Source organism: Zingiber officinale, chromosome 3B (assembly GCF_018446385.1).
Source record: "Zingiber officinale cultivar Zhangliang chromosome 3B, Zo_v1.1, whole genome shotgun sequence".
NCBI classification, from domain to species: Eukaryota; Viridiplantae; Streptophyta; class Magnoliopsida; order Zingiberales; family Zingiberaceae; genus Zingiber; species Zingiber officinale.
This window is the reverse complement of record NC_055991.1, coordinates 14,953,376-14,966,250: the sequence shown is the minus strand read 5'-3', so window position 1 is coordinate 14,966,250 and position 12,875 is coordinate 14,953,376. Positions and strand designations below refer to the sequence as shown.

The following is a 12,875-nucleotide window of genomic DNA, read 5'->3' as shown; positions in this document are numbered from 1 at the left end:
GTGCTAGTTGACGTGAAATGGAACCTGAAACTTTGATCTATACAATGATTTCTTTAGCTCGGACACTACATTTCCTCCAGGTAAACAACAAATTCTGGTGCTCCAGATAAATCTTCTTAGTAAGATCACCCATGAAAGGTGATTTTGATGTTGAGTTGATGAAGCAGTTAATGAAAGATAGTTGCCTAGGTGAGAGAGGCAAGTCGAAGTAATCTTTGCTATTGTGGAATTTTTTTTGAGGTTGTCCACTCCTTTAATCATGCAATCCTAATGACAATACAAAAGAGATCTATATATAATCCTTCCACGCTAACTTAGCTGAAGAGAGTGAAGAACCAAAGAATGAAGTTGAGTAAAAGAAAGTCACATTATTATTATTATTATTATTATTATTATTATTGGTAATTTAGGTATCTATCTCTTCAAATTGCCTAATCCTGGAGGTGACTGGTTCGGCCCCATGGAAGTTTCTATCGGCTACCAGGGTAAATCGGGAAGGGCTCGTGGAGGCCCATCCAAGCTGCCAACATTCTTAGAGTTATTATTCCATGGGAGGAAAATCTCTACAGTGCGCTGCTGTTGTTGTTAATTGTTTGAAGGATCCAACCGTTGCACCATTGCCCCGAGGGCAAAGAAAGTCACATTAGCAAAGATAAACACATGATATGAATAAAGATTATGTGTAAATCAGGAGAGTAGCATAGTTGCCCTTCTAGAGACAAAAATATGCGAGAAAGATATAAATGTACATATAACTTATTTTGTGTAGGAGATATTAGATGGACAAGACAAAGTACAATAAAATGCTCGGAGAGGAAGAGAATGACATAATTTATAGGATAACATATAGTAAAAGATGTATCACTCTCAAAGGAAAAAAGAACATATATATGTAGGAGCATGAGCAAGCTAACTAAGTGTTGATTCTTCTTCTTTTGCTATGTTAATTTGTTGTGAATTTTTGGGGAGATAAGAAGATGTCCTTATAGCTTGACATTTGGAGATTTCGGGAAGTGATTACCAATCATCTGTAAAGCCTAGAAGTGGCTAATGTTGGTCATCTAAGTGATGATTGGTGCAATTGGAAGAAATTACTAATCACATTATAGGCCCAAGAGATGTACTCATTATAGATTGCTATCCCATGTCAATGTCTTATAGGAGTAGCAACAAAAGATACTCTTGATAGAGCATCATTATGCTCCCATGATGCTTTAGTGGACTTAAGAATCTCTGTATCCTAGGTGCTGAGATGCTTCAATTGACCTTGGCTCATGAACCAAACTTTTAACTACTATGGTCTATTAGGCATAATTTTTATATTCACTTTATCCGTGGTAATTGTGATAGAGCCAAAGATTGGGAGGAACAACCATAAGCGGCATCAAGGAGGCACTAAAAAAATCTAACGTTTTTCTTAAACGATTGCCCTCGAAAGATTTCGGATCAAATTTTTTCAATCAAGAGCCCTATGTTGGATAATTTCCAAAAAAATGTGCCTTTTCCATTAGATAGATACATTCACCCCAACAAAACTGCTCGACACAAACAAGTTTGAATCAGACTAATATGGTAGAGTGAATCTAAACCAAGTAGATTGAGGGCTCTCGAGTTGTGTCCCACATCTTCTTCCTTTGCATGCTGCCCTATTATCTAGACATTAGCATCACTATCATCCCAATGGCTGCCCATTTCTAGCTCTAGAATTGTTTGTGAGCTTTAGCCCGTGCTCATGAACGCATTGCGGATTCAATGTAAGTTATTCTAACTACACTCGTCCATGCCTCGAAGGACCTAGCTGAGATGTTGGCAGCAAAAGAGGTGGCATTGATGCCTCTACTAAGCCATATAAATTCTCCACTATTTTGAAAGTGACTCATTAGTTTAGGCATTCAAGTCTTGATTAGCTTCTACTAAAGCATCAACACTACCAGTATTTTGGAAGTGACACTTTCCACAAAAGCTTGTTACAACATGATTATACAATCTCTTACTACTTTATATCGTACGTTCTCATAGGACTTGGTTAGTGTATGTCCTAATAGGGTACATCTAATTGTGCACTCGATGTAGTTGACACACTAGAAGGAAAATCAACTTGAGAATGCTTCTTTATTGGTTTTGAAGTTGCATAAATTTGATTTAAGTAGTCACTGATCCAATCATTCATGTGATATTTTCTCTTTTTACTAAGAAGAGTAATAAGTCCTATATTGATTAGACTCTCATGACTATAAGATTTTCAACATACCAAATCTCAAGTGTATATATAACATTTTTAGGCGACCAAACACCAAACATCAAAGTATGATGATCTTCTTATGTGGCAAGTAATAAACTTATGAGTAGTTTTGCTTGTTTGTATAAGATCCTATAGATCATGTTTAATAGATTGTTCTCTAACAATTCATCTATGTCCTAGTTTAGACAATACTATGTTTACGAGTGTGAGATCACCTATTACTATCACCCATTTTGAGATCACTAAGACTAGGGACTTTAATAAATTGCTGTGTTTCATTATTGTCTCATTATCTGTCTTGATTCATCACTAAAACAATGTTATAGGGAACTTTTATTATAATTTTCCAGTACACATGATAAAAAGGTTGTGATAAAAGTATAATTTCATTTATACATACAAGTACATTACCAAGTGATTTCTATTATATTTGGATTGCTCTACAACAACGACGACGATAACAATTAAGTCTTTATCCTACTAAGTAGGGTCAACTATATCGATCCTTTTACATCATTAGGTTCGATCCCTTAATATCATTATTTATATTTAAATAAATTCTATTCTATTTTATCATTATTAACCAAGTTTTTTTTTGGTCTCCTTCTTCTTGGATTAATGTGTGCTGAGACATTTATTGGTTACCTAAGTACATGTTCATATCATCTTAAACGTGTCTCTTAAAGTTTTCCCCTCAATAAGCGCAATCCCGACTTTTCTTCTAATGTTCTAATTTCTTATTTTTTTATCTTCGTATGTTTGCATATCCACCTCAATATTTTCATATTGTCGACTTTCATCTTCGGCTTGTGTGCTCGATTTGTAGCCCAACATTCAACTTCATATAACATATCATGTCTAACCATCATTTTGTAAAGTTCCCTTTAAGCTTTAAAGGTACCTTACGATCACAAAAAAACACCAAATGCTCTCTTCCATTTCAACCATTTAATTTGTATCATATATAAAACATCTCTATCAACCCCTCTATCCTTTTGCAAAAATGAAATTGATACTTAAAATTCTCAATTATAGGTAAATCATCACATCTTATCTTAACAATTGTCTTGCTTCGTCTACTACTATCAAATTTAAATTTTATATATTCTGTTTTTACTCTACAAAGCCTAAAATATTTTATTTTCATATTTTTTTGCTGAAATTTAAGCTTAGTTATTACTCCACGTGTCTCATCATCCAAAGCAGTGTCATCTGCAAACAATATGCATTATGGTAATATGTCTTGGATGTGTCCAATGAGTTCATGCATGATTTATATAAAAATATACGGATTAAGAATTGATCCTTGATGTAACTCTATTTTTTATAGGAAATGCTTTGGTTAATTCACTTGAAATCCTTACTCTTGTCACTATATCCTCATAGTCCACTTGAATTAATAACCTTCCATTTTTTGCTAAAGCCAATCGCCCATGTATTGCATATGAGTAGGGCTGTAAACGAACCGAGCTTAACCGAGTTTTGGGGCGTTTAAGATTGTTTGATAAGGTAACTAAGTCAAGCCGAGCCGAGCTTAAAATGAACCAAGCCTTTGAAATAATTGTTCAAGTTTGGCTTGGTTTATTTCTTGAGCTTGCCTGTTTTGGCTTGAGCTTAGTTCGTTTTGATGTTATCGAGCTCTCAATTCAAACTTGGCTTGAGCTTAGTTCGAGCTTGGTTCGTTTAGATATTATCGAGCTCTCAATTCAAGCTTGTTTGGTTGTTTGAAACTTTTAGTTGTTTGATTGGTTATTGAGTTTGATAATTCAAATTTATTTGTTTGTTTTATTTTATTATTTATTTAGCATATTGATAAGGGTTCTATTAATGAATATAGTTCGTGAACATTGTTTTCACGAACATTGTTCACGAATATTGTTTACGAACGTTAATAAGCTGAACACATATGTGTTCAAACTTGTTTGTTTAGTTTAACGAACTCTTTAAGTTTGTTTGTTTAATTTATCTTGTGTATATTGAACGCACATAAACAAGCTCTTACCAAGCTGAACACTAAGCTTGTTCATCAATGCTTAGTTCATTTACTGCCCTATATATGAGACGATCAAATATGGCACTTATATTTCTACTTGGACAATTCTTTAATAAGTGGGTCAGTGACATCGTTACAAGTTAGAGCTTGCTCCATTTGCTTCACTATCATATCTTCATGCTTGATAAAATTTCATATAAGGTTGATTGTCTGAGTATGTGCTTAGATTGTTAATTAGATTTTTTAGCTTGCCCAATGACTTTGTTGTTATCACAATGTGATTGGATCAACAACACTCAAAACTATTCTAAGTTTACTAATGAACTTGTAGATCCAAACTTTTTCCTTTGCTACCTATTAGGCCGCTATGTATTCTTTTGTTGTTGAATAGGTCATAGTGTCTTGCTTAGAACTCTTTCAACACATTGCACCTCTATTGAGACAAACCATATCGCAATTGTGACCGCAAATCATCATGAATAGTTGAACAACTTGTATCCATAAATGACCCTTGCATGATTAGTTCTCTGCCTCTGTACTAATGCTCAGTTTACTCTGAAGGATATATCATTAAAATTGTGGTTGAATGCAAATTGAAATATTGTTCATTGTTTACTAGACGTAGAATTACAAAAGATGGATTGTCAATTCATCTATCGATTGATTTTGGTTAAATTTGATTGCCTAAAATATGATAGAAAGACACTTTCGTTCCTCCCAACTCCTCTTCATGAGCATCTAACCAAAATTGGATGGAAAAACACTTTCCTTCTAACTCTTCTAGAGTATTCAACCCTCCTTCGCAACCCGCCAGACGCAACCCGCCACCTTCCTCTTGAACATTGTCCTTGGCTACCTACTCGAGTGCCAAATGACCGACTGGGAGCTTGTCACCTGCATGGGAGCCTGCTGGTTGCTTGTGAGCTTGTTGGCCCCCTACATGCTTGACACCTATGAGCTTGCCTGTGGCTAGCCTGTGAGCTTGTGGCTTGCTTGCAAACTTGTTGGCCGCCTTGCCGCGAGCTTATTGGTGGTCTGGCCATGAGCTCATGACTTGCTTGTGAGTTTGTCAGCTGCATGGTTGTGAGATTGCTGCTTACTTTATAGATCCTTAAACCCGAAATATAAGTTGCTTCTTCTAGATTCTTTATGGAGAACTTAACTGAGAGTCACGTGTTCAAAGATAGCAACATTGAGACATCAATTCCAAATAAACAAAATATCATCCGAATAAAATATCAAAAACATGACTCATGCTCCTGCTCGCCTTCTTATAGATATAAGGTTCATCTTTCTCTATTAAAGACAAACTTAAACTTTTAAAGTGTATCATTAAACCAAAGCTTCTAACTTTGAGATATTTGCTTTAGTCCATATGTGGACATTTGTAGCTCGCAAATCTTATTTGCATGCCTTGGATCTACAAAACAATTATGATGCTTCATACAATATTTGAAATGCCTAGCTGTACCGCCCGAAACGGGCAATATTTACTGGCACCTATACCTACCGGCACTACGACCATGAGGTGAGTCCACATGAGGTCGCCGCAAGGGTCGTGGAGGGTGTTGCGACCTAGCGGCGATCCTTTGCTACGGTTGCGGTGCCGCGGCGGCCCTCCGTGGGGTCACTGAAGGTGCGGCAGCGGCAGCGGCCCTTCATTGGGGTCACTGAGGGTGCCGCGGTGGCCCTCCACAATGGTCACGGAGGGTGTCGCAACCTCACGACAACCCTCCACTGGGGTTGCGGTGCCGCGGCAGCTCTCTATGGGTGTTGTGGAGGGTGTCGTGACCCAAGATTCTTTAATTACCCACACGCTCCATGTTGGCAAAAGGCGACTACATTCGCCCCCACATGCTCCATGGTGGCAAAAGACGACTACGCTCGCCACCAGCGCCCCCGCTAACCCATCCCATGACCAACACGGAGGAGGTAAATCACGGGTGGCTATTAGCATTTGGAAAGTGACTGGCGTATGAGGGAGACATTTATCTCGGTTATGCCGAGATTCGAACCCCAGACTTCATGATAGTAGTACCTCATGCGCTAGCCACTAGATCATCTCGAGGGGACAATTACCACATGCTCCAGCACCAACATATAGTTGGACATCACCTCTATTGATCTCATATAAAAAAACCTGTTTTAGAGAATGAAGTGTCTACCTATATCACTGTGCTGGATACATAGCAACATAGTATTCCTTTACCAAGAGGAAACCAAACAGTAGAATGCAATTAAAATGGAATCATTAATTTCCTCAAATTTCACCACAGTTATGCTCTGCAAAGTTTCAATGCCACTTTGCAAACTGTAAACCTTTATCATACTAAGTAAAAAATTGCCTCATTCCAGGAAAGATTACAGATGCAAAATATAATGGAATAATTTTGAAAACTGTATTTTCGTATTTCCCACTTTGAACTGATCCATCTTTTTTTTTTTTAATGTATATGCCTGTGTTTCTCTAATTTCCATTTGTGTACACATTTGGATTATTCATGTGTTTAAGCAAACAAAATTGAAGTTTCAAGGTTGGCACTTACCTACATTGCCACCCTGTGTACACCATTCATATTCTGGATCTTATATACAACTTTGTTGATCAACCATCTTGGTTCAACAGGTGGTTGTATTTTGGTCGTGTCTTCTGTCATATGCTACATTCAGATTCTCCAAACGGTCTCAATTGTTGACAACATGGAAAGGAGTTGGATTCACCTCTGCAGCGTTATTGCTGGTTATTGTAGTCATGCAGATATTTATCCGTTTCTCTCAGTCTGAGCGTTCTGCCACTGCTACAGCCGCAAGGAACCGAGTCAAGAAAGATTAACTGGAGCTTGAAGCCACTTGGTAAGTCCAAGCGTAGCAAATTTTATGCATCTCTTTTACTTTTATTGACGATCTGTTGCTCAGCCACTCTGATTTACAAGTGTCACGCTCGATGGTGATAATTTGACCGTAATTGATGTCATATTGAGGAACTACATAGAACTCACTCTTAGCCTATTTCATATGGAAAAATCAACCATATTTACTACATTCTCTTTAGGATGAGATGATGGAAAAACATTTTGTTGCACATCAGTTGTTAGGATATTCGGATGGATGAACGCTTTATATAATTTTATTGGTGAAGATTTAGTTTTATGATTTTGCCATGTTTTATTTTTCTTCTTGAGTGAGGCTCTTTAACCCTGATATATCTTTATTGCAAAATTTGGGTGAACCTATCATTTTCATTCACGATAATGTTTTTATTATCATTATCATTTTATTTGAAATTCATCACTTCCATATCAATTTTAAATGTTTATTATTATTATTATCATCATTTTTTTAAAAAAAAATTACTACTTGAAGGTGCGCCAATATAGTAGATACAGGGGCAGTGCTGATTCCACAGCAAGCATGTAGTGCTAATATATATATATATATATATATATATATAAAAGAAAAAAAGGTAATTAAAGCATTAATACGTTTAAGTAAATAATGTATTAATAAGTTAACGAACCCGACTCGATTGGCTAGTAATATGATCCGACTTATCCTTTTAAATACATGTTTTGTTTCTCCTCCCCTCACTTTGGAAGCCGCCGATTGTCCCATTCAAACCCTAGCAACTTCAGAGGAGATAGAGAAAGAATTCTGTCGGAACGCTTAAAGTCGTCTTTCCCTATGTCTCGTTAGTCATCTCCTATATTTAAAAACACTAAGGCAAGTTCTCCTTTGATGATTTTTGATATTTACTAGTCATCTCCCATACGCAAAAATACTAAGGCAAGATCTCCTTTGATAGTTTTTGATATTTACTGCACCATATGGATTGTAGTATAATATCTTAATTTACGTCGTAAGATTTTCTATTCCGATTTTATTGCACTACATGGATTATACTAAGCATGATTATTGATCAATGCGTGATTTAGCATGATCAGAGGGGTTTCTTGTTTTTCTTTCTTTCCTTAATGTTATTGGAAATTTTGTGATGATTTCAAACGTCCAGTTTTGTACCATATAATTTCTTCGTCTTTTTTATGTTTGGCAGTATTGGTGATGCTAGTAATATAAGGATTCATGTCATTATTTGATTTTGAATTTAATATATTGATTAATCAGGATAATTCCAATGATTAACAGATAATTAAATGATCAGTTGATAATGATTTAAAGGTTATTGGTTATATGATAGGTTAATTGTTGATTTAAGTAACAGGTCATTTAATTAAGGGTTGCTTGATGTTGGTTCATCAATGATTAATTGTTGGATATATGGATTAATTATTAGAGTAAATTATTATCGAATTTATTGAGATGGTTAATTAATTGAATTGCTAGATAATTAACCTATTGATCAATGAATAGTAAGTCAAATAAATTTAACGTTGATTTAAAATTGAGTAATGAGTGTAATATAGACTGATTTAATTGACATGGAATTGGATTACTAATCAAATTAACTAAATGGGAAAAAAAAAGGAAAGAAAGGGGACAAGTTAATAAATTTATTGATCATTCATAGGTTAAATAATCAATGGATTAATATATATATATATATATATATATATATATATATATATATATATATATATATTAGGGAGCCCGTGATTATTGATTAGGGACTTAGTTGAACATGTTAACTGTTATTTGTACTATTGGTAATTGATTGATTTAATTTAATCAATCAATATGGTTGCTGGATTTGAGGTTCCTCCTATTGTAATTATTTGCTCCATATTTTCTATGCTTTAAGTAAGAACGATTCTCGAATTGCATGTGTTTCTTGATGATACCATGAAATCAAACGAAGGATAATGTAGAGTTTGCATGCAAAGAAAAAAATTATTATTTTTGTTTATGACGGTCAATGCAGGTAAGTAAGGTAAACTTCTTGATGAATGTTGCAATGTAATCGGTAAGGGAATTTGGTTTAAGAAGAGTCCGGTGAATTTTATCAAAACAAAAGAGTTTGGGAATTTGGCTTAAGAAGGGTCCGTTGATCCTCACCAAAACAGAGGGTTTTGGAAATCTGACTTAAAAATGGTCCTGTGAACCTCATCAAAACAGAGGGGTCTGGGAATCCGCTTAAGAAGGGTCCGATGAATCTTACCAACCTAGTATTAGGGTAAAGATTTGGCCAAACGATCAGGTTAAGGTATAAAGTAAATACATTTGATGATCTGAATTCTTGAAATTTACAAGTTCTACAAATAAAAGATAACGAAGGTTAAATATTGAAGGTTAATTTATGTAAATTTGGAGGGTTCATAAAACTAATGTCAGAAGTTACTCCCCGTCATTATTTAATATGGTAATTATCAAAATATTTTTTGTGAATGCGACGGATGCTATTTATGTAAAAGATTGAACTTGTAGTGTTTTTAGAATCATTAGATCTATATGGTGCAGGTAATGAGGAGGCGGCAGGACTTGATGGATGAGCGTTCTTGTACCTAGCAGTGGACACCCGAGGACTTCTTTTATTAGTTTACTATTCTTCTTGCATTAGGATGTTGGGTCCTCTAGTCGGAGTTGAGTTATTTTGTTGGTAATTGATTGAGTTTATCTCACTAGTCAGTTGCACTCTTTGTTCTTTAGATGATTTTATTCATTATTATGATGTTTAAACTCAGTTTATTTTGGGTTTCATGTTGAACGAATTTGTAATGTATTATCAATCGAAGTTGTTGATTTAATTTGAATCTCTTTAAGGTTGATATCGTGAGGATCATCTATATAACAGTCTAGGATGTTTCAAAGCATATTAATATGGTAAGCGAAGATCTATTATTTTTGTACATATGTATACGGTATGCATAGTAAAAGATATCGGTATAATACTAGATTTATTCTGTAGGTGCACCAATTCTGTATTCGTGCATCATTAATAGATATTGGTGTATTAATTTCCTAATTAACTGGAAGTACTTTACCGTTTCTTTGTTGCCGTGGTAATATAAATTGATTATATTGGAGCAAAGTGATATCGTTAATCCAAGCAGTCTATTATCATCGGTCTTATGATAAGATATAAGTTGATAAATTATGAAAGATATTTTCATCTAGCGTAGCAATTCTTTGCACCAGGAAGGTCAAATACTTAATTATGTATTTTGTAGAGGTTGAAAATTGATTCCAAGATTGGTTGAAGTAAACATCAATGAATGTATTAACTGCGGCAATCCGTGAGGGCAATAGAAATTGATTATACTGTAGCAAAGGTGATTACGTTCATCCCAGACATTCCTCACAATCTGTCACCAGATTATTTGAAAAGAGGTAAATCATGAGATCAGTTTATAGTAGACCGCTAAATGGTTAGGTATGGAAGGAGTTTTTTTTCGAGGGCATGCGTTTGTCGAAAAATAATTCCTATCCTATTATAATAAATTTGTCGTTCTCTAGTCAATGCGGGCATTCCGTGGGAACCAATAGAAATTGATTATACGAATGCATGATAGGATGTTGTCATGGGTAAGCATTCAATTAAAATTGGACTAATCAAATTTAATTGGTTAAAATTGAATTAATAATTTTATTTGGACTAATTGAATTATTTGATTTTTATTATTAAAATTGAATAAATTCAATCAATAGAAAATTGATTAATTTGAATAATGATTTAATTAATTAATTTTTAAAAATATTAACAAATTTTAATAAAAAATTATTAGTTTAATAAAATATTAAAATATTTAATATTTTTATTTTTAATAAAAAAGTATTTAAGCTATTTAATTGATTTTTAAAATTCATAATCGAAATCAATTAAAATAATTGATATTTTTATTAAAAAAAGAATTTTTGAATAAATTGAATTTTTTTGGTTTCGATTTTTTGATTGAATTGATTTTTTTTATTTCACCTTTATATCTAATAACGTACTAAAATAACTTTAACTACCATATTATTAGGGGTGTATTAAAACTAGATTTTTAATGGCTTTTAATGACTCTTTTGAAAGTCTAGAGAAAATTAAATTTTTATAAACTCTTTACAAATTTAGTGGTATTCAAAATAGACTTTTAAAGAATTATAAAAAATCATGTGGTATTCAAACTTGACTTTTAAAGACTCCGTAAAAGTTTAAAGGTATCCAAAATTACAATGGATTTCCAAGGAATCTTAGAAAATTCTTTAGTATAAATTTCAATGCCTTAGGTATTACCATAAAAAGTAAAATATTATCTTCCATTTTAGATTTTGACAGATTTTAATCGCACTAAACTCTCTCAACGTCTCAAGGGTTGTCTCCTCTCACGATAAAAAAAACCTCCTCTCACGACCAAAAAAAATTCTCCTACAAAGGTATGATTGTTACTGTTTCGATTGTTCATCTACAATTTTTCTCTTATTTCATAACGATTGGTACTGTTTCAATTGTTCGTCTATATATCTACAATTTTTCCCATCCCGATTGGTACCGTAAACCTATAAATCTGTCTACAGTCTCTAACACCATCTTTAACGATTAATATATACTTTTTTCAACTCTATGGGTCAATGCAAGTAGATATTGAATTATTATACGAAGAGTGGAGCAAAATTTTTGGTTTGATTTCATTTTTTTAGTGGGTGTTCGATTTCATTTTTTATTTTACGAAGCACAATTTGTATATCGAAAATTAATCGTAGAATTTATTATACCTCTAACGATTATTATTATATGAATAGTGGTGCAGAATTTTTTATTTGATTTCATTTTTTAGTGGGTGTTCGATTTTATTTTTTATTTTATAGAGCACAATTTGTGTATATAAAATTAATCATAGAAACTTCGTGTAAAATATTTATCTTTTGTGGTTTATAGGTAGTTGTTTTTGCATCATTCTAACTCAAAATCGACTTTGAAATGTTGCTAGTTTTGGATTTATATAATTTGGGAAAAATGGAGTAGCTGCTCTATGTTGTGCAATTTCCAATATTCATTTTAGCAAAGAACAAAGGATCAAAGAAGATATCAATTATTTGTCAATTTTTAATTATACTATGAAGGTAGAAGTCAACACAAGATCATGCATTTTTATACATGATGGCTTGCTTTTATAAACATGTACAAATATGTAACCGAGAATGTATGAACTTTGAGGCATTAGGGAGAACATATAGATAACATAATATTTTATTTTCATTGAAGGAGTCAATGAAAACCTCATATAATTTAATAGTGAAATTAAAAAATTAAGAAGCATTTGATTGTTGAAGTTTTCTTTTTCTGTTTAATTGGTTGCATAAGACAAACTTTTATTATAAAACAACAAAGAATATTGTTATATATGTGCTCATCCATCGTTTTTCTATCTTATGCATGCTAAAGAAGTACTATCAATGGGAGATTCACAAGCAAAATATAATATATGGACTACGGAGGAGAGAAATGAATTATTAAGACTTATAGTTGATGCTGCAATGCGAGGATGGCGTGATAGGAATGGTGTGTTGAACAAAAGAACAGTGGAAATAAAAATACTTCCCACTCTTAATGCAAAACTTGGGTGTGAAAAGACTTTTGCATGGTAACAAAGTCGTTTGAAGTGGTTCAAACAACGATATAACAACTGCTGTAAGCTTATACGTCATAGTTCTGGGTTTGGATGAGATTCTATGACAAAGAAATTCACAGCTAGTGATGAATTA

At 33.6% G+C, this 12,875-nt stretch overlaps 1 protein-coding gene across 2 annotated transcripts in view; it reads left to right on the top strand.

Moving 5' to 3' along the window:
• Positions 1-9,934, top strand: part of LOC122055970 (1-acyl-sn-glycerol-3-phosphate acyltransferase PLS1-like) — a 50,932-nt gene extending 40,998 nt beyond the window's left edge. For both annotated transcript variants that reach the window (XM_042617680.1, XM_042617682.1), the window contains 2 exons: positions 6,862-7,088; positions 9,648-9,934. In XM_042617680.1, coding sequence (XP_042473614.1) covers positions 6,862-7,068 — 207 coding nt within the window. In that variant the 3' untranslated portion in view covers positions 7,069-7,088; positions 9,648-9,934. The remainder of the gene's footprint in view (positions 1-6,861; positions 7,089-9,647) is intronic.
• Positions 9,935-12,875: the final 2,941 nt, after the last annotated feature.